This window comes from Drosophila subobscura, chromosome J (genome assembly GCF_008121235.1).
Source record: "Drosophila subobscura isolate 14011-0131.10 chromosome J, UCBerk_Dsub_1.0, whole genome shotgun sequence".
Classification (NCBI taxonomy): Eukaryota; Metazoa; Arthropoda; class Insecta; order Diptera; family Drosophilidae; genus Drosophila; species Drosophila subobscura.
The window spans coordinates 12899917-12920793 of NC_048532.1; the positions used below are offsets into that span (position 1 = coordinate 12899917).

General features: G+C 47.5%; 2 protein-coding genes across 2 annotated transcripts; both read left to right on the forward strand.

Annotated features, from left to right (window-relative positions):
• The first annotated feature begins 339 nt into the window (after window positions 1–339).
• On the forward strand, window positions 340–3098 carry LOC117893481. The gene has a single exon (XM_034800111.1). The coding sequence runs from the start codon at window positions 340–342 to the stop codon at window positions 3070–3072; it is 2733 nt and encodes a 910-aa protein (XP_034656002.1). The 3' UTR covers window positions 3073–3098.
• A 5181-nt stretch (window positions 3099–8279) lies between these two features.
• Window positions 8280–20483, forward strand: LOC117894896 (ubiquitin-conjugating enzyme E2 L5). Its single transcript, XM_034802186.1, has 2 exons — window positions 8280–8290; window positions 19930–20483. Exon 2 carries the CDS (start codon window positions 19938–19940, stop codon window positions 20478–20480), a length of 543 nt encoding a protein of 180 aa, XP_034658077.1. The 5' UTR covers window positions 8280–8290; window positions 19930–19937; the 3' UTR covers window positions 20481–20483.
• The last annotated feature ends 394 nt before the right edge of the window (window positions 20484–20877 follow it).

Sequence of the window (20877 nt, forward strand, 5' to 3'; positions counted from 1 at the left end):
ATGAAGCATGTAGCCGAGTCCTGTGTAATGTGGGTCACTATGTGAGAGAAGCAGAGAAGCAGGCCTGGAGCTGCTTGCCACTGGAATTTACATGTTCGAACATTCCCTTTTAAGCATTTTGTAAGCCATTGGAAAATTGACATAAGCTGCTTGTACTTTTCTCTCTTTTTTCTCTCTGTTGCTCCACATCGGTCTCAGAGCTGGTTGGGGTTTAAAAAGTTTAAAAAATTGTTAGCTCGAAAATTATCAAATCAAAACAATTCAAGTATTCAGTCTCAGAGCAAGCGTCTACCTTATTGTTCTATCAATTGTCGAGATATATTTAGTTCAGCAAAAACGATGCTAGAATCAGAGACAGAGTTGGATTCCGAGTCGGAGGCAGAGCCAGCACCGGCGACCGAGGAGGAGCTGCGTCTCCAGCGGAGCATTGCCCGCAATGTGCCACAATTGGTGCAACTGCTGCTGGGCATACCCGGGGATTGCACGGACACCTCGGACCACTACAAGCAGCTGCTGGCAAGTGCCGAGCAAACCCTCTCGGTGCCTGAAGCCTTCGATGAGCAATCGGCGAATGCTGTGAAGGAGCGACTGTCGGACTTTATGCTGCGATTGCGCCTCAAGGAGCTGGGGGATGTGGCGGACGACCTCAAAAGTCTAACCAAAATAGTGCTGCAAGATCCATGGCTGGCTGTGCACCCAATGAAGGAATTGCCGTGTCGCCTGATCGAGTTTTATGTGTCCATCAGCAGCCTGCAGCAAGAGCTGGGCCCCGAGGAGGGCTCAATTCCGCAAGAGAATCTGGAGGACACTTGGCTGCGGTACGTTCCATTTAATGAGGAGGAGGAGGATGAGCCCTACTTCGAGACGGATTACGATTCCGATTCCAATACGGTCATCTACAATGCGAATTGCAATCGGCAACTGGAAGTGGAAGTGCTGCCGGAAGACATTCCCACAGCCGAGGAGTTGTTCCATCAACGCGTGGAGACTATATATGAGCAGACACTGATGCCCTGCAATCGGGGAGAGGATGATCCGCGTCGGGCCTTTGCCACGGACTATGGGGAATATCTCCATGAGCAGCTGCGACTCTGCGTGGAGCCCATAAACGAGGAGCAGCTGCTGCTGCGAGAGCTGCTCATCATGTTCTTTGCGCCACGAAATTGTGGCAACTTTGTGCTGATCGATCAGCGCCTGCAGCTGCGTGAAGATGCAACACAAATCGCGCAGACTCTGGCCCACAATCCCATACTGGAGTCTCTGTGGCAGATGCAACAGCTGCGGCAGTTCATCGATTGCAGCCATCGCATGGAGACTTTCATTTGCTTTGCCCAAGGACTGGAGCAGCTACTGCTGCCCGTGATGGAGTTTCTCGTGGACTACGAGCGTCGCGTGCGTCGTGGCACGGAGCTTGGCACTCTGCAGCACTTTCTGCATGCCGCCGTGGCGCCCATGGCGCGTCTCCAGCTGCTGGCGGACATGCTGCCGCTTGGCATAGACTTGGACAGAGATCCGCCTGCCGCTTGTTGTCTGCAACTTTTGCAGCAGCTGTTTAAACTCAGCGCCAAGCCGCAAACGTCGGAGGATCATTTTCCCAACTGCCACGCCGCCATGGCTGCCACCTTGTTGCTGCACTCACTGGAGGAATATTGCCGCATCCTGGACGCCTGGTGGCACACGGGCACCCTGCAGAACCACAGCGGAGAGTTTCCCTTTCGACAGCATCATTTGGATTGCATGACGAGCTACGTGAGAGTCCAAAAGGATCGCCGCGGCAGTGCCCCGACCTTGCGCTTCATCAGCCGTCATGTGCGGCAGGCGGCACCATTTGTGGCCACACTCTGCGACACGCGCTGCAACGAGCAGTTTGTGGCCAAGCACCATGACATCCTGAAGGATGATCTGTACGACACATTCAAGACGTTGTTCCTGCACGATCTGGGCTGCCACCAAGTGCGCTGTGCCCACCAGCCGCGGCCCCAATACGCTCCAGAGATGCTGAAGCAGCTGCAGATGGAGGATCCGGATCATGTGCTGCGCCTGCTTATCGCTTACCACACTTACATGCAGCCACCTTCGGTTCATACAGTACTTGGCAGCATACTGGCCTGTTCCCCCCACGTGCCACTGGCGAAGATTATGCGGAAAAGCCTGAAGCGACTGCTGCACACTCGCCTGCTGGCGGTGCGCTGCTACACGAGGCAACTGTTGAACGTCAAGTTCCAGCTGCAGGACAAGTTGCAGCATTTGGTGGGTGTCTGCATGGCCACAGCCCTGCCACTGCCCCTGCAACAACAGCAGTGCGAGAGATTCTTTGGGCTGCTGGAGGAGAACCAAACCACTGCAGCCACGTGGCAGCTGAGAGTTATCATTGAGGGAACGTTTTCGCCATTTTCCAGCATGATTTTTGTGCATTTGCCGTGCTCCAACCTGGCGGAGATCGCCCTGAAGGTGCCCAGCGACTGGATGCTGAGGCGTGTGGTGCAGCTGCCGCAAATGGAGCTCCTGAACATCCCCTTCCGGCTGACTCTGCGCACGCATCAAGCCCAATGGATGCTCCGCTCGTTGCCGCAGCTGCCACAAGCAAAGGCCAAGCGATTAGTCAAGGCTTTGACGGCTATCAAAGTGAGACTCGCCAAAGCTCTACAGGGGATCATACATCATCCCGTGAAGTCTTGTGAGGCGCAGCAGATCCACCGCAACTTTTTGGAGGCCTTGCAGAAGCCCTCTTCCAGCCTCCAAGGTCTGCGCCACTCAAGCCTCAAGTTCTTCCATCAAATGTCGATGCTGCTGTCCGAATCAACCGCCGATGGCGATCCCGAAGAGATCCTGGCCTGGGCACAGTACCTGAAGAAGCTCTGGCTGCGTGTTCAGGATTTATTGGATGATGGAAATGACTTTGTGGTCTGCTCGGAGGCGCCACCATACTACAAATTGGCCTACAAGACGCTGGAGGAGCGGTACCTGCAGACCATTCGTCGCCGCTGCGATGCGTGGATTTCGGTAATGCGACAGAAGTGGCAATATTGCCACAAAAAGTATAACAACATACAGCTTGTTGAGACACCATAGACACACACACACTTTGCTGGTACACCTTAGACACACACACACATGACACAGACATTTGCACACTTGTTTTGGGCTTGGGTTTGGGTCTTCAATGTTGCTGCCTAAAATTCAAAACTTCGGCATTTAAAGTTGAAATAATGCAACAAATTTGATTTTTTTTCTAGAATTTCTGCTGCAGTTTTTCTCTTTCTTTTTGTGTATATTGGAACAGATTAATTTCATTTACTTTACGGAATTTGCCTTCATTTTTCTATTGAGAAATCTATTTCCATGTTTATTCTTGAGTTCTCTTTCATTTCTTTTCGACTGATTGATGCGAATTACGACTTTGCATATTTCAGATGCATTTTCCTTATATTCTTTTCCATTAGATTAATTTTCCCATTGTATTTTTTAGCTACATTTTGCACAGCTTTGACGCTGATTTGTTGCTTAATCGTTTGCTTTTTTTGCCAGCCCAAAAATACATTTTTATCAATTTCGAATCGCAAGGGACCGACGACGGACGACAAAAACCGCAAATTAAATCGCTTTCGGGTGCTGGCAAAATTTATTTCTAGCGCGTGGTAAAAGCCACAATCCCCCACACGCACTTCGCACACGACACACAAACACACACACACTCACACACACACATGATGCACCGTTCCAGCAGCAGGAAAAAACGAGTGCAAAAAATTAGAGAATGGCAAAGCCAAAGCCAAATCACAGCCAAAACGCTGCTGCTGCTGCTGCTGCTGTTGCATTTGCCAGCAACCGAAATTATTCTGTGGATTTTGCGGCCTCGTGGTCGGACAGGAGGAGAGAGCAGGGAGGGCACCCCTTCCCGGGGGTGCGGGCGTTCGGGCGACAGGCGGTGCACGTTCACACTCTTGGCCATAAATTGCACCAACGCCTTGTTGGCCAATAAATACTAAAGTCTTGATATGCTGCACTCTGGCAAACATCGGTGTTGTGGCGCCAAGTGCCATAAAGTTGTTGCTGTTCCCGGGCGTGGGCGGGGGGCAGGCAGCGGCGCGGCTAATTAAAGTTCGTGCCACATTTTCAAATTAAAAATTGGTAATTTGTGTACAGTTTTTAATTAGCAGACGGTTTGTCTATAGACGTTTGTATACCCTTTTCCAGAAATCAGAATCATAAAAGAATTTTGTTAGGCTCCAAATGGAAGCATTTTTATACCCAAAATGTACAGAAATTAAGTGCGAAATCCAGCTATCGCTTGGCTCTTCTATCGAATATTAAATGCCATTTTGGGATCATAATTTCAGCTCCTTCAAACTAAAATCAATTATCAGGATGTGCCAGAAACTGCTCAATGGGTATCCCAGTGTCGCCTCTAGCTTCCCGGTCATTCCCAACATTTCGAGTGGTTTTTGCATATATTTGTTGTGTGTTTGCTCTTTTTATTGCGTGGGTGGTGGACGCTGCTTGGCCATGCTTGAGGGATCTCCTGGTTTATGCCCCTGACAGCAGACGACGACGACGCTGACGATGGAGAGACGGACGAAGAGAGTGAGAGAGAGAGTCATAAAATCTGTGCCAGGGAAATGGTGGAATGGAACGCTATGCAGTATATGGCTGATTGTGGTCTCCCATGGAACCCATCAGAGGAGACATCTTTATGTCTCGGAACTAGACATTTTATGTGTATTTTTGTGCAATTCCCCATCTTTATACCCGGTACTCGAAGAGTAAATAGGGTATATTGTATTTGTGCGGATAACGGTTGTATGTAACGCACAGAAGGAAACGTTTCCGACCCCATAAAGTATATATATTCTTGATCAGCATCAATAGCCGAGTCGATTGGGCCATGTCTGTCTGTCCGTCCGTCCGTCCGTCCGTCCGTCCGTCCGTCCGTCCGTCCGTCCGTCCTTATGAGCGCCTGGATCTCAGAGACTATAAGAGCTAGAGCCACCAAATTTTGCATCCAGACTTCTGTATGCTCACACTGTTACAAGTGTATTTCAAAAATGAGCCACGCCCCCTTCCGCCTCCGCAAAAGGGCGAAAACCTCCCAAATCTACAATTTTGAAGATAGCAGAAAACGCCATTCCGTAGGGAATGACCTTATCTATCAGATCACCAAATTAGGATACGATTGGATCATTATTAAAGCCACAATGAAGAAATTAATTTGCAGTGGCCAAACCCACCCCGTCCCGCAGCATTAACACTCTGCATCGCGCTGTTTATGGCCTCTCCCCCTGACACGTCTCTGCCTTTGTCTCTGCCTCTGTCTATGCCTCTGCCGCGACTCTGCAGTGTGTGTCTATAGGGGAGGGTGGCGAGCTAAAGGAGCGTGTTGGCGTGAGCAGTGTTGTTGATGTAGATGACAGATGAAGAAAAAAATGTAAAATTTGACAAATAACCGCTAAGTTGCAGATGTAGTACTGAGTGCCGGGTATAAAAGTTGTGACGCGTAAGAAGCGTCTCACACGTCCCTTCTCGTTTTTTTTCGTACCCATCATTATCTGTCGGCAAACAGGCAGCAGTTTTTCCACCTTAAAGCGGCTTCCCATGGGCAGGAATCCTGAGGCTGAATGAAACATTTTTGGGCTGTTGTTGCTTAGTGTGTTTTATAATACAACACACTCGTGTATCTTTTTAATTTCCTCTTTATTCATAGACAGAACGGAGCAGACGGACACGCATTTTGGCGGCCAAACATTTTTCATTTCGTTTGGGGGCGCAAATATTTTCATTTACTTTGGCGGCCGCGCTGCCATTAAAACCGCACGCTGGAAACCGCATTTGGAAAACATTTTAAATACCTTTTTACATTTTTATCAGCGGCAGAATGCAGAGTGCACAGAATGGACATTTTTGGGTGTGATTTTTTTGTTGTTTTGTTTGTCCAGAGATTTATTTCATTTGCGTTTTCAATTTCCACAAAATCTCAAAATGAAAATGAAATGAAAGCCGCGTGCCGTGTGATTCGTCGGATTTAGTCGGTTTTTTCCGCGCCATTCGATACAAGAAATTTTGCAATTTAGTTGCACTTTGTAGTTGTTGTTGTTGTTAAATATTTAAAAATTCTAATTAAATTTTTTATGATTTTGCCAGATTTTTTCCCACCGCCTTTGAGTGAAATTGATTTGTTTTACGGCGTTGATTGGCTGCCAAAGGGGTGTGCGGGTTGGGTGGGCTGTGCCTGGATTTAATTTTGATTTTTCTCACAGTCTTGAAAGTAAATAATAAATATTTGCTGGTCGCCACCTGCGGTGGCAGCAAAGAAACGCGCCGGAACGTGCCACATTTCAATAAAACAATCAACTGTCAAAAACATATAAACACAAGTGGCACGGGGCAAGGGGCACGGGGCAACAATCGAATTGCGGGGGTGCTGGTGTGTGTGTTTCCCACTGAGATTCACGCGGCAGCGGCGACGCGTTTTTGTCACTGGGAAAACCTCCCGGAAAAGCCGCGACGACCACCAAAGTTGATTTGCATGTCATTAACAGCGAGGGGGGAGACCCAACAAACGAACCAAATCAAACGGAACTGCAGCTAAAAATAGGACAAGGGCAGGGGGTGTGACAGGGTCTGCTGTGGCTGCGACAGGGACTCTCTCTGTAAACAAAGCCGCACACTAAAAATATCACATGTCAGTGCGGAGGATTCACAGACACTAATTAGTGCGTCGTGCGGCAGAGAATACATCCTAAACCCAGCCCACAATGATGTCCGATCTGAAGACATCGCAGCTCTATGGCTGTGTAAATTATTTGTCTGTGTGTTTGTTTGTGTGGGAAATGCCAGCGAACCCCAAATAAATATTGATGCCATAATGCACACAAGAAATATGAGGCGTAGCCCCACAAGGAATTACATGAAAATTCCCAGGGACTCTGTTCCCCCAGGGATTCCCAGACATATTTTCATATTTGTGGATAGCCATGAAATCTGTAGATGTATCTGCATCTGTGTTTGGCATTTATCATACAAAATCATTCACAGATGGAAAGAAATTAATTTCCCTTTTTTGTCATTTTTTTTGCTGTACAAATCTTCAATTTTGTTTGCTCTGTTAATCAGTTTCCTTGGGCTTGGATTTACGCCCCACAACTGCTATATCTTGGCGTATTATTTGTGCAGAATCTAAGGAAAAATCCCTTCCCTCTCTGCCCCTAAAAATTGGTCTGATTGGCATACAAAAACTTGTACAAAAAAAAGGAAACCCAAAAACACACTCGAAAGTGGCAATCTTGCTGAGAAGTAGAAATCAAAGGCTGCCCCCCTCAAAAACCAACAGGTGCCACATCACGGGGCAGGCATACTCTGGCAGCAGGCAGCAGCAGGACAGGTGTGCTTTTCTATGTTTTTCCTACCAGAATTCATGTGCATTTTGCTGTCGTTTCTTCTCTTTTTTTCATGTTCATTCGTTTTCGTGTGCATGGGAAATGTGCAAACAAAACTGTGAATAACAGAAACATGTGGGGAAAGGCTGCTGCGGGGCTGCAAGTGTAACTAAGCTTTAATGGGGGGAGTCCTGCCTGGGATTCAATGCCGATTCTGCCAGCAGCTGCCGCCTAGACAAGTTGTTGCGGTATGCAGAAGGAGTAGAAGGCATCTGGCAGGGAAGGGAGTGGCAGAAGAAAGGAGCAGTAGAAGGGGGCATATAGAAGCTGCAGCAGCATGTGGCACATGAAGCTGCAGCCGACGATAGACTCGGTGAAGTCTCAGCCCCAATGCTGAAGTTCAAATCCCAACAAAATTATTAATATGACTTTAGAACCCCCAAAAGCAGCAGCAGCTCAGCCTGGGCTCAACCCCCACTCCTGTGTGCTGCTGCCTGCTGCGGTTGCCAAGACACCCGACAGATGTATCTGCTGGATGCATTTCCAACAGGAGCAGCAGGAGCATCTCCCAGCCGTCTCCCAGCCGTCTCCGTGTGTGTCTTTGCCCGTCTTTTGGGGTGCGTCCAAATTATGCCCAAGCTCTGTTGCACTCTGCCTTTGCCTCTCTCTTAAAAATTAACTCACAGAACGGTCGCGCGTGTGTGTGTGTGTGTATCTTTCAGATACAGACACTAAATTTACAGGCACATTATTTAGTTGTTTGAGGCGGGGTGCAGCAGGCAGAAGGCATCGGTGCAGCGGTTAGCTCTTCTGTTATCTGTTTGCGGTTAAGGGATTATATATACAGAGATATTCGTGTATATATATATAAGATCTTGAGTCCACCCACCCACAGCAGCAGCAGCAGCAGCAGCAGAGCAAACGAAACCGCCTAAGCCTCAGACACTGCATCAGACGCCACAGAGCACCCTGCCCCAGCCCCAGCCTCTGCCTGTGCCCCAACCTCAGCCTCTGCCTCTGTTGTGTGTGAACTTTGTGTTTGCTTTTGCCTTTCAGCTGCTGCTCCTGCCGCTGCTGGACTTTGTTTTGCTGTTAGCAGAGAGCGAAAGAGGGGCAGGGCTGAGCTGCGCTGCTTTCTAGAACATTATCCACACCTTGTTTACGCATTTGTGCTGCGATTTTTTGTTGCTTTCTCCCATCTTTTTTTTTCTCTCTCTGCTCTGGTCTCTGGGCTTCGCCCTCAACAAGTTTATCGCTGCTGCAACTCTCGCTGGCTCTGGCTCTCCTGTCTCTAATTTACATAACCACGCAAATTAGTTTTGCGTCTGCTGCACTTTTTATCTGCTGCACAACTTTGTCACGACTCCTGCAGGCAGGCCTTCTGCCGGCTGTGGGCAGACTCCTGCCTGCCCCTGGTGCACTTCTGGTAGAGTTATCCTCTTCCCACAGTGCTGCTCGAACTCCTTGCTTCACTTTAAATTTAGTTGCCAAAGTTATTTAAACTTTTTATACCCTCGCAATGGGGGTACTCCAATTATGGACAGCACTTTGGCAGCGCAGGAAACGGCAGACAGACAGGTGTGGGGTAGGAGCAGGTATTTGCAAGGCTTCAAATTTGAAAGTTATTGAATCAAAAAAGTGATAGAAGTCTCACGAACAAGACAGCAACGACGAGCGGGTTGCCCTTTCATTCTCTTCGTTCCAAGTCGTTTCATTTCCACTGGTTACACGTTTGCCGAACAGCTGACGCACATATTCCCTTCTTTAATCGATTTTGGTTCACTTCCCAACTTGTTTCTTCCTTAAATAAATTATAAATAAATATAAACGTTGAAGGAAACCCTCGTAGAATGCGTGTTTTTTTTAACCATTAATATCCTTAAGTAAATTCCTTTATTATCTCAAACTTTTCTCTACATTTTCCCACTCCCGCTAAAGGGTATTCCCTTCCGCGACTTTAACTTATGTTCCTTCTTTTTTTGCTCGAACAAATTGCATTTTTTTAGAACTATTTTTTTCAACTATTTCTCTACTTTATTTTTGCAATTTTCGAAAAATGAATTTTGTGAAACTCTTTTTATTTTTTGTTGGTTTGGCCACAGTTTTTAGGGAGGCAGCCAGACCACCCACCTGTGTTTTAGAGAAAGGTGTTGAGTGGGGCTAGGGGGTGGCTGTGGGTGAGGGGGCCTTGTCTCGTGGTTAAGACAACAATTCAGTTAGCATTTAGATGGGAGCGTTTCCTGTTCTGCCACTCTCCACTCAATCGCTTTCTCTACTTTATCTAACTGGAATGCACTGTGGTTAAAAGTGGTTTAAAAGTGGTGAAAAACTCTCAGTTGGAAAGGGTTTAAAGTGCTTAAAGAGCTAAACAATAAAGAAAAAAAAATCTACAGCCGCGACTTTTTCATAGCGATCCAAAGTGTCATCTGCGCCTCGATGTTCCCCTTTTTTCCTTGGTCCCACTGTACCTTGGGCTGCTGTCCTGCTGCGGGCACTGTAGTTCCATTGTTTCGGCAAGTTTTCTGTGGGTTTATTAAAGGCTTCGCCCTGCCCCTTTCCTTTCCTGGGACTCAGCAGCCGCACAACAACTGATTGGCAGCCGCAGTCGAAAAGAAAGTTTATATTATTAATGTGAGGGGCGGTTGGGGCTGGGGCCACATCTTCTGTCGGGCTTCGACTGTTTTCGACAGCACTGCTAATTGAATTTTTCCTTAAATTATAAACAAATAGATACAAGAACTGAGATATCCCTGTGAGGCTGCTGCTGCTGGGGGGAATGTCTGTGGACAAGGATAACAGATAATTTCTGGTCTCATTTGCGGTCAGGTGAGCGCTGCCTAGAGCAGTGGCAGCTGGGGGGGCACAGGGGGTTTGGCCTTTAAATAAAAATGTTTCCTGCAATTTTCGACGTCGCCATGGAACGTCAGGAAATCAGGCTACGAAGGAAGTTGTCGCTTTTTTTTAGATTTTTCTCTTTTGTGGAACGTGCAACAGAAAAATGTTGCAAATTGAAAGAAAAGTCAGACGCCCGCCACCTACTTTCTATACCTACTTTCGCCATATGCTTTCCTTTCTGTGTTTGTGTGTGGAGGGAGGGGTGCACTTTTTTTGGCGGGGGCCTCTGCATTCTAAGCGATTTTCTGCGATTTCTTTTAGCAAGTTTTTTGCCTCGTTTTCCACGAGTCACAAGTGTGTGTGTGTGTGGTTGTGGTTGTGTGTGTGTGTGTGGGCTGCCGCCTTGTACTTAAAGTTGTCTATTTGCTAGTTTTCCTCCAAGCTTTCCATGGCTCCTCCTCTGCCCTGCTGCTGCTGCTGCTCCTCCTGTTGTTGCTGTTGCTTTTGTTTGTTGTTAATGTTGTCTGACTGTTTTGTTTGTTTGGTTTTCAGTGTGCCTGTGTGTGTGTGTGTGTCGCCCAAGAGCGCTGCATTGAAAATGAAAATGTTCGCACAGTTTTCCGCACAGTTGCATTTTCACTATGCTTGCCGCTTGCCGCGGCTCAGTTACTTGATACAGTTTTTTGTGCCCCTAAACCCCAACGAGCACGCCGCACCCTCCACTTTTCATGGAACTCCTCCACTAACCCTTGAGCGCTTGTTTTTGTTGTTGGATGCTCTATCGGAAGGGTATTCGGATGTTGCTTGGATGTTTGTTATCTTCATGTAGCTGAATGTATCTGAATGTAGCGGAAAGTACAGACTTGGGAGAGGGCTTTGGACCCATCTTTGGCTTGGAGTTAATAGAATAGAATTAATATAAAATAAATATAAAATTTCTTCCTTTTGTTGAACTTTCGTGCAGTTTATTCATCAACAAACTGGTCCCCCTCTGTTTTCCCTTTTCTCTTGAAATTTTAGCCAATAATTTTAAATAAATTTAAAGAAATTTCTGCAAATTTTTGTATATATTTTCTGGACATTTCTGAATTAATTCTCTGCATTCTTTTGTTTAATTTTTCCACACATTTCTGTATATTTTTTCTGCATTAACAACGGATTAAAAATTACTTTCCAAATATCGCAGCTTCTTTCTCTATATCAGCAATAATCTCCCTTAGAGTATTCAAAACTTAGGCTTACTTTCCTCTACCCTTTCTGGTTTTTTTGCGGCCCTTCACTTTTTTGTTGCTGTCTGCAGTTTCCTTTTGATTTTTCTCGATTTTTTGCAATTCTTTTTTGTTGTTGTTTGTGTTTTTTTGTTGTGTGTGTGTGAATGTGTGTCGCCTTTTTGCCCTGTTTTTGCTGGAAGTTTTACTTATTTTCCATGCCTTCCACTCATGCACGCTGCACGGCACCCCCCGACGTCTCTGGTGCTCATCCTTTTCTTTGCTCCTCTTGGCCCCTCCTGCTCCGACTATTTCTTCTCTCCTCTTGCTACCTCCTTCTCCTTGTCTTCCCCCTTCTGCTGTTTTGCTCATCTACTCAGTCGTGCGCTTTGCGCTCCCCTCCCCGCTTTCTCCCCCTTTATTTTCTTCTATTTTAAATGCGATATCTGATTTTTGTTTGTTGCTGCACTCTGCACTCTCGCTCTCTCTCTCTCTCTCATGCAGCTTGCGAGAAGAGTTAAAAGTCGAGATTTTGAGATTCCTTTGGGGGGGGGGTAGAGGACTCTGCCTTCCGTTCCATGTCTCCTGCCTCCTGTGTGTGCCTGAGTCCATATGTGACACAGGTTTTTCGAGAGGACATCAATTTTCAATGCGTTCTCTCGCACTCAATGGGGAAGCTTTGCCACTTCAGACAGGGATAAAGAGGGGAGAGAGGAGTAGTGTGGGGCAGTCACATTTGGCAAATGAATCTCCCCGTTCCCCCCCACCCCGCATATGCTGGATAATTATGACAAATAACCGAAGTAAAACGGCATAAGTAAGTAATGCGATAAGAATTTTCTGATAAGCTGCTTGACTCTGGCTCCCCCCTCTTGCTCCTGGAGTCTGGCAATTAGCACACAAACATGAAGCACCATCTACCACGGGCTGCATGAATCACATAAAAGCATCCTTGGAGCTACACAACCCAATCCTCGAACCAGCTCCTGCTGCAGACAAAAAAAAAGGGAGCCAGGAAACTGCCATTGAAAGTGTGCTTAGGGGCTGCCTCCTCCTCCTCCTCCTCCCGTATAGATAGTGTGCCACGCCCCCATAATCCGCAGCCAGAGAGCGCATTTGCCGGCGCCATTCATGCAACTAATTTGATTTTTTTTTTCTAGCCAAGCAAGTTTAGCGCTGAAGCATACAAGGGGCACGGGCGGGGGGCAGGGGGGATTTGAAAAAATATTTTCATTAGACATTTTGTAAATATGAGCAGCTTACTCGGGGGATTTTCAACTTAAAGGCAATGAGAAATCATTTCAAATAGGAGAGAGCAAAAGGAAAAGCAGTCCACGATACAAAAGGGGCAGGGGCAGGGGCAGCGGCAGGGGCAAAGGAGTGGCTCTCCTGCAGCTGCTTTCAACGACAACTAGCATGATTCGACGCTTTGCCATTGCTGCAAGCTGCAGCTGCAGCTGCAACAATATCATTCAATTATGAAAGAAACATAGAAGAAGTCTGTATGCTCTGCGGATCTTTTCTTTGGGAAATTTAAGAAGTTTTTGCAGTAAAGAAAGAAAGTTTGCGCTGAGGATAGAATTTTGTGGGTGAGGGAGGAGCTGTAGCAGGAATTAGAGAATTATCTGCAGCTCCCAAAAGTATGAGAAATATTTCAAATAATTTTTTATAAAATATAAATATTCGAATTTAGACAGCAAAAACTATTCTTGTTCATTCCTAAATCATTTTTAACTGCTAAAATCTGTGCCCTATGCCAATTCTTGTTCCCTATTCCTCTTCCTATTCCTCTTCCTATTCCTCTTCCAATTCCTTCCTGGCTGGCACTCTGCAGTCAATAAACAGCCACTACTTATCCGACTTATACCCTAACTTAATGCCCAAAAACCCTGCAACCTCCCCCGTCCGCACACTCCACTCTAACCCTCCCTCAACTATGATACAGAAATCTAATTTAAGTAAATGCTTTTCCACACATTTTCATTGCAGTGCTCCAGCTCTAACGACTCCCGGGCGGCATTGTCTGTGCCACACACACACACAAAAAGGTCCTTCCTGTGTCTGGGCTGTGTCGGGGTAAGTCTCACTCGATTCTCTCCGCTGGAAGATACATTTTTGATTACCCCCGCGCTGCACTTGTGCCACCATAAGCCCCGCCCCAGCCCAACCATGCAGCACACCTTTCACTTTTAATTATCCACAAAAGGGGGAGTGGAACACCCCTGCTCCAGCCCCCCGTCCTTCTTCCTAGGCCTTTAACAGTTCATAATTAAATGAGAATTTTCCCAGCTCGAGTAATATTTCGAGCGTAAATTTTCGAAAATTTCGAAAGGCAATTTCTTGCCGCTTTTCTTTTGGGTGTGTGGGAAATTTTCACAGATTTTGCACGTGCAACTGCCCCGTGGACTGCTCGTCTCAGACTCGTAAATATTCATTACATTTGCCCAGCCCGCCCGCCGTATGTTCTGCGACTTGCCACTGAAAATATTTGCATAAAGTTTGCCGAAAGTGAAATTTTGGTTTGTTTTTTTCTCCGCGGGGGTGGCTGCATCTGTAATTAGGCCTCAAAACTGACCTTGGGGGTTGGACTGTGGCTCTGTGCTGTGAATGTGGCAGCTGTTTCGGCTTGCAACTATCTGTCTGAGGTGGGGCGGTGGCAGTGGCAGTGGCAGGGGGAAGCCTCAGCTCTGCCTTTGAGGAAAATCTCATAAAAATGACAGCATTATGTGCGACATCTCTCTCTCTCTCTCTCTCTCTCTCTCACTCTCTCATCAATGGATATTAAGCGTACATAATCCTTTTACATGCCTCATTCCACACACGCCCCCCTGCGCCATGCCTCACTTCATTTGCCATGACGACACGATGGAGTGCTTCGGCCTGCCTGCCTGCACTTGTTGGAGCGCTTGTTGTCGCTCTTTGTGGCGCCTCCAACTGTAGGCCGGATCAGCTGCATAGATGGAGGGAGGGGGAGAGCCCACTCCTGTGTGCTTGTGGCAAGGGGGCTGGGCGGTTGGGGGCTGGCCACTCATAACTTTGGCGGCGCCTTTGGTGACGCGAATGCGTTTAGAAAAACTTTCTACAACTTTAAGCCGCTTAGCAGCTTTGCAGCTCTCTCTCTCTCTCTGTGCCACAGTCAAAGGACCCTTCGACCTCTGTGCCTGCCACTGCCACTGCCCCTGCTGCTGCTTCTTTTCCACTGTGTGGCAAGGCGCTAACTGAGTTTGCCGCCTCCTCCTCTGCTGGTCAAACACTACTCTCGTGTACATTTCTGACACTCTTTCCGCACCCCTCCCCTGCCTTTGCCACTCTGCCATTCATTTTATTGAATTGTGTGTGGCAAGTTCTGAGATGTTGCACTTGACCCAGCGGGGGGTGGCACTCTGTGGCGGTTGTGTGAAAATCCAATTATGAAAAGGGACTCGAGAACTATAAATTGTGTGGCCCCTTTTTGGCGGCAATTAATATGCATAAAAAGCACACAGACAGTGACTGCTAAAAGTGTACAGGCAGCAGAAGAGGCTTTAATAGTCCATTGATTGGAGCCAGGCTCACATTTCCTGCGCATTTATGTACAGAAAGTTGAGAACTTAATTGCCGCACAACAAAAAAGTTGCACAAGGAACAAATAAACGAAAAAGTTGCCACAAGGCCTAAGTCAAACAAACATTTGGATGAGTATCGAGAGGAGGTTGTCTCAAAGGAATAAAAGGAGTAATGGGAGAGGGAGAGGGAGAGACTTCTACAGATGCCGCCGCCACGCATTGTTTGGGGCAAACCTTTTTTTGGGCCTTTGATTTATTGGCATGCCCCCACGCAGCGCCTTAAATATTTCTTGGGGGGGGGTGTGTAGGTTGTTTGCCTTTGGCCAGTCAGAGATTTGTTGCAGGATTGAATTCAGGGCTGCCACGTTGCTGTGTGTGCACGCTTCGGTTGGCTATCCAAATCACGCTTATTCAATTTCATTTCATTTTTTCCCTTTAATGGCCCGAAAAAACACACAAACACACACACACACTGCTAGAAACCATTTAAAGATGGAATGGGCATGTTTTTCCCCTTTGTGAGCTGTCAAGGGAAAGATTTTAAATCATTTTTGGGGCCGCCTCAGCCCTCGCTCATCGAGATTCGCCCTGCCCATTGGTCTTGCTGGGTCATATATAATAATTTCGGCTGCTGCCCCTGCCAAAGGGTGGACCCCCTTCCTCCCGTCTGTCAGTTGTGTTTTTATTAAACATTTTGCCGATAAGCAAAGCCTCCTGCCCACTCGCAGACATTTCCTTTTAGTCTTTTCCTCGCTTTTCTTTGATGTTCCCCTCGAAATATGAGTTCCATTTGGCTTAAGCCTAAGACAGTCCTGTCTTTGGGGCAGATTTGGGTCATCTTTTGGTTGCTTGTTAAAGCACAATTCTCGGGCTTTGCCGCAACTTGTTTTACAATTAAATGTGTGCTCAAACTGTGGTTGCTGCTGCAACAGGTGGCACTCGGGGGGGCACGCATCACGTAGGTTGCGTGCGTGTTTTATTTATGGCTCTCCTTCCGGTTTGGCCCTGCAATAAGCAAATGAGCGAACAACGAACGAGGCGTACCTCCCCCCATCCGACGAGAGGGCGCCCAAAAAGCCTCAAGAAAACTGATGTTGCACGCACACGACGTTGAAAAGTCATTAAGTACAAATGACGTGGCTGCAAAAAGCCAAGAGAGAGAGCTGCAGGGGCGAGTGACAGCAGGGGGGGGAGAGGCTCAGGTTTGGTCGTAGCTTCAGTTTCCCCCCGCTCGTAATTGCAGCACGTTTGAGCGGAGCAGCAGCAGCAGCAGCAGCTAACTGCATATTGAGTAATGCCCGCGAGCAAGCGACAGACGAGCAGCAGCAGCAGCAGCAGCAGGACGAACAGGAGCAGTACCCAGACAGGGCAGGGGGAGCGGGGAAATGGATGCTCCAATGGGCTAAAGATGGGGCTCAGATTCGCAGAAGGGAGGCGGTCTGGGGGCTGGAGGCTGCTGCAACATTTCAGTTTGCATTATTTATGACAAAGTTGGCTCCAAATTAAGCCATGGAGAAGAGACAGAGGAGAACAGGCAGCGGGTAGCAGTGGGGTACTCGAGTGTGAGCTGCACAAAAGGGTTGGGGGGAGGTAGTTACATGGGAACTAGTTCCAGAGTGGCTCCAAGTTAGCGGAGATTTTTGCACATTTCTTGAACTAAAATATTGAATATAAACCGAGATTGAAGTAGTCCAAAGTTGAGCAGGCTTACAGCTATCTAATGAGAGCTTTTACACTAAATATTCCAAAAATACAACCCTGGCAAGTCCATGCCACAAGTGGAACTAGTTCCAACGAAAACGGCAACCCAAAGGGGTCTGGAAATGGTAGTGCCTGCGCCTATGGGGGTGCTGGCATGCAACGGGGTGGCAGAAGCTATGGAAGGGTTGTAGTGGGGTGTTGCATGCCACACACACACAGTCAGGGGAGTGTCTCTGAGGCTGCCTCTGCTGTGCACTCGCATTTTTGCTTTTATTTACTTCGAATGTAATTTAATATTATACTATGGCAACGTGCCACACATCAACGCAAGCGGCAACGATATGATGATGATGATGGGGCAACGATGACGATGTCGTTCCCCCCCCACACATAAATAATCTGTTGCATGTTGCATGTGTGCAATGCCTGCATGAGTGGCTGGCTGGCTGCTTGCCTCCATTTGCTTTTTGATAAGCCGCCGCTTAATTAATTTTAAATTTGTGGCAACAACAAAAAGACTGAGAAATTGCATGGAAATTCCTGTTCCCAGTGCCCCTGCCCCAGCTAAGGACCTTTGTGCTGAAATCAATTAAGGTCCTTCCAATGTTAATCGCATCATATGTCAGGATCTCTGGCTATCTTGCCATCTATCCTCTGGCTGTGGGACGACGCTCGAGCGATAGACAGATCTCTGGACAAGGGTTACCTACCCCAAGCCCTGCGCAAAAGGTCGATGACAGCCAGCGGAAAAGCAAATACAAAAAAAGGGCACAAATCAGCACGCGACATTTTTCGCGCCTTTTGAGGGGCAGTGGCAGTAGGCGCAGGGGGCCATAGCCTGGAGGCTAATGAAGGACCCCAAATGAGAGAACAAAAGGCACGAAAAGTCAACGAAACTGTAGCCAAAGTGTTAAAGTACGATAAAAAGATTAAAGTGCACAAACAAACAAACAAACAAACAAACGGAAAGGGGGGGAGCGACAGTCAGGCCCAAGGCAAATTGAGATAAAACATACACAGAGACACAGGGACAAAGGAGCCACACACACACACACGCAGCCAGGAAAGGAAAGGAAGGGGAACTCGAAGTGAGAGAGAGCAAAGCCTCAGCCTCACAGCGGGAGTCTATGGCAATTGGTAATAGAAAATCGGATCAGATTAGATTTAATGCCCCCGCGCGGCAATGGCTAATTTTTGGCTGATTTCTCATAGAAAAAAAAAGCGAGCCCCTTTGAATCTTGGCGCCACACAGCAAGTGGAAAAGGGGGAAGGGGCCGAGGCAGAGGCTGAGGCTGAGCTGTCAGCGGCAATACGCCGGCAATGACAGCTAAACAAATGACACAAAATGCGGTGGAGATGTCAGCGAGTGAGAGAGAAACAGGAGGAGGCAGCAGCTGGAAGTAGGAGTAGGATGAGGCAGAGGCAGAGGTACGGATGAGTAGCCAGAGATGTGGGTGTAGCCCACACACACAGCCAAACAACAGTTGTATGACAGAGAGAGAGAGAGCAAAAGAGCGGAGAGCCGCGCCGAGCGTCATCAACATTTCCGCTTCCGGCTGTTTATGCTAAAAGTATGGCGACGACGGCAGCCGGCAACTGCTGCGATGGATGGGCCAAAAAACCCAGCCCCTCCACCCAGCCCACCACTTAGGACACCCAAAACGGTAGGGAATGGGGTGGCTACCCGCTGAGCTGTCAGACGCCTTGGCTGCCGCCGCGTTTTTCCCTCTCCCTCCCGCTCTCAGTCTCGCTTTTGTGATGAGGAGGCATCTATCATGTTGCCGCCACTTTGTGCGGGGTTTGCCCCAACAGAATTTTTGGGCATTTTGCTAACTATGGGAAAACTATCGATTAGAGGCGGCCCACAGCAGGCTAACTGTGATTTAAGCAGCAAAAAAAACAAAAGGAAAAATGAAGGAAAACTGGATGTCTGTCAGCGGGTAGCTTTGTGAATGGTTGAGCAAGGAAAGTGCCTAAGGGGCAGAGAACAATAAGTGCCAATGGGAACAGGATTATTAGTGCTACGAAATATATGAGACCAAAACAAGCTCATTGAGAGGTTTCTACAGCCTTCAGACTGCCATCAAAAGTTGCATTAAATTGTTAAGTAACTCAATTGATGACCAAATATAGTAGCTGCAGTTTGGAGCCCTAAAGTAGCTCCTTTCGCACCTACCACAATCTCAAACCGCAAGCCCAATTACTTCCATTAAGCATTTAAAGTGCGTTGATTGAAACAAATCAATGCTTAAATGCGGGCAGCACACGCTCGTAAATCAAGGAGAGTAAACTAAAGTACTTGGAAGATACAAACGTATCTTTTTGTGTTGAGAACCTTTTGGCCCGTTGAGAGACAGCTGCCCAAACAGCAAAGGACATGGCCGGGCAGTGGCACTGCCAGCTATCAATCACACTTGAAGGAAGCGAAAGCAAGACAGATAAATATATATAGAAGAGAAGAGGAAAGGAGAGAGAGAGAGAGATCTGTAAGAGAGAGATGTAGTTGTAATTATGCGTAGTAGTCGCTGCTCCTTGGGGGAAACCTTCTTCTGGGTTTCATTTACATGATGACATCGACATCGCTGGGCATATAAATAATTACACACACGCACCGCCCCGTGATGCCTGTCGACGGTCGTCTATCGCATATTTTGTTATTTAATTTTTATATTTTTTTGCTATTTTTTATATATTTATGAGACAAAAATTGCTCTTCCCGGCGCTCTGCTCCCTGGGGGCAGTGTTTCCCAGCGCACCGAGCACAACTTCTTGTGGAGCCTCAGGGAACTAATTGAAAACTAAAATGTCAATGGCAATCTCATCATTCAGCAGCAGCCAGCCGGGCAGCAGCCATTCTATTCGACCAGACATGCCACTCACATGTCACGAGGCTTATGAAATCTCCGCCATAAATATGCAGTGGCAGTGGCATGGACAGAACTTGCAACTACCCATAAAACGGCTTTTCATTTGTGGAGGGTTTTTGCCTTGGGCTTTTGCCTCTCTGGCTTTGGCTTTGGCTTTTCCCTTTTGCTTCATGCCGCACATCCGCGCTTGATCCTAATGTGCTGCTGTCAGTGCCTGTCGACGTCAGACTAGCCGGCTATTTCGGGGATTAATGTCGAATGTGAAAGGATTTTTGTGCCATGCATTCAAGTAGCCATTCCCCGCCCTTTGCCCCTCACAGTAGCCTGTGCTAAAAACGTTAACAAAATCCCTTCAGTAAGCAGCAGCCGAACATTTCACACTTGGACTTGCAGCAGACAGCCGCAATCATGGCGAAGAAGGAGGAGCCCATCATGGATGGGCCCAAGCGAATGCAGAATGAACTCAAGCTGATGATCGAGGACACGCAGTTGCTGCAGTTTCGCTGCTTGGAGGTCGAACCGGACAACATCTTCAAGTGGTACGGCCTGCTGATGCCCATCAGTGCGCCCTACGACAAAGGGGCCTACAAGCTGGAGATTGACTTCCCGCAGCAATACCCCTTCAAGCCGCCACGGCTCCACATCAACACAAAGATCTATCATCCGAATGTGAATGAGCGCGGACAGGTGTGTCTGCCCATCCTGGAGAGCGAACACTGGCTGCCCACGTCCCGCATTGAGGCGGTGCTCAATTGCCTGCTGGCCACCATCAACGATCCGCAGCCGGACAATGCCTGGAGCTTGGACATGGCCAATGAGTATCGCAATGATCCCAAGAAATTCTACAAAGTTGCCGATGCCTGGGTGGAGCGTTACAGCGAGCATCGCCCGACAGATGCTGAATTGGTGGCTTTTGCGCGCAAGCGGAAGAAGGCAATGCAGAAGAGTTAGGTGCGGGGGATAACCAGGGAAACAGATGGGCAAAAGAGTTGGGGGGAAGTGGAAAATTCATGTGGGTTTATGGTAGTTCAGCGAGAAAATAGAAAGTAAATTTTGTTAACCGGAAATTTATGATTTATAGGCAATAATAATTATGGAAAAATATCAAATAAGATATTGAAAATGATTGAAATTGATCGTTGAAAGTTACTCTTTGGTAGCTCTACCATCTCTTTGCAGTTGCACTTACAATTTCCCTCGAATTAACAGTAATAAATCAATGAAAATTGTATTTTCTGTGATCTGTTTTCCACTGCCAGCTCCTGCTCTTCAGCATTTATCGATCGCACAACATTCGATGGCTGCCTATCGATTCATTTTGCACAGATTCCTGCAACTGCTTTGCCAA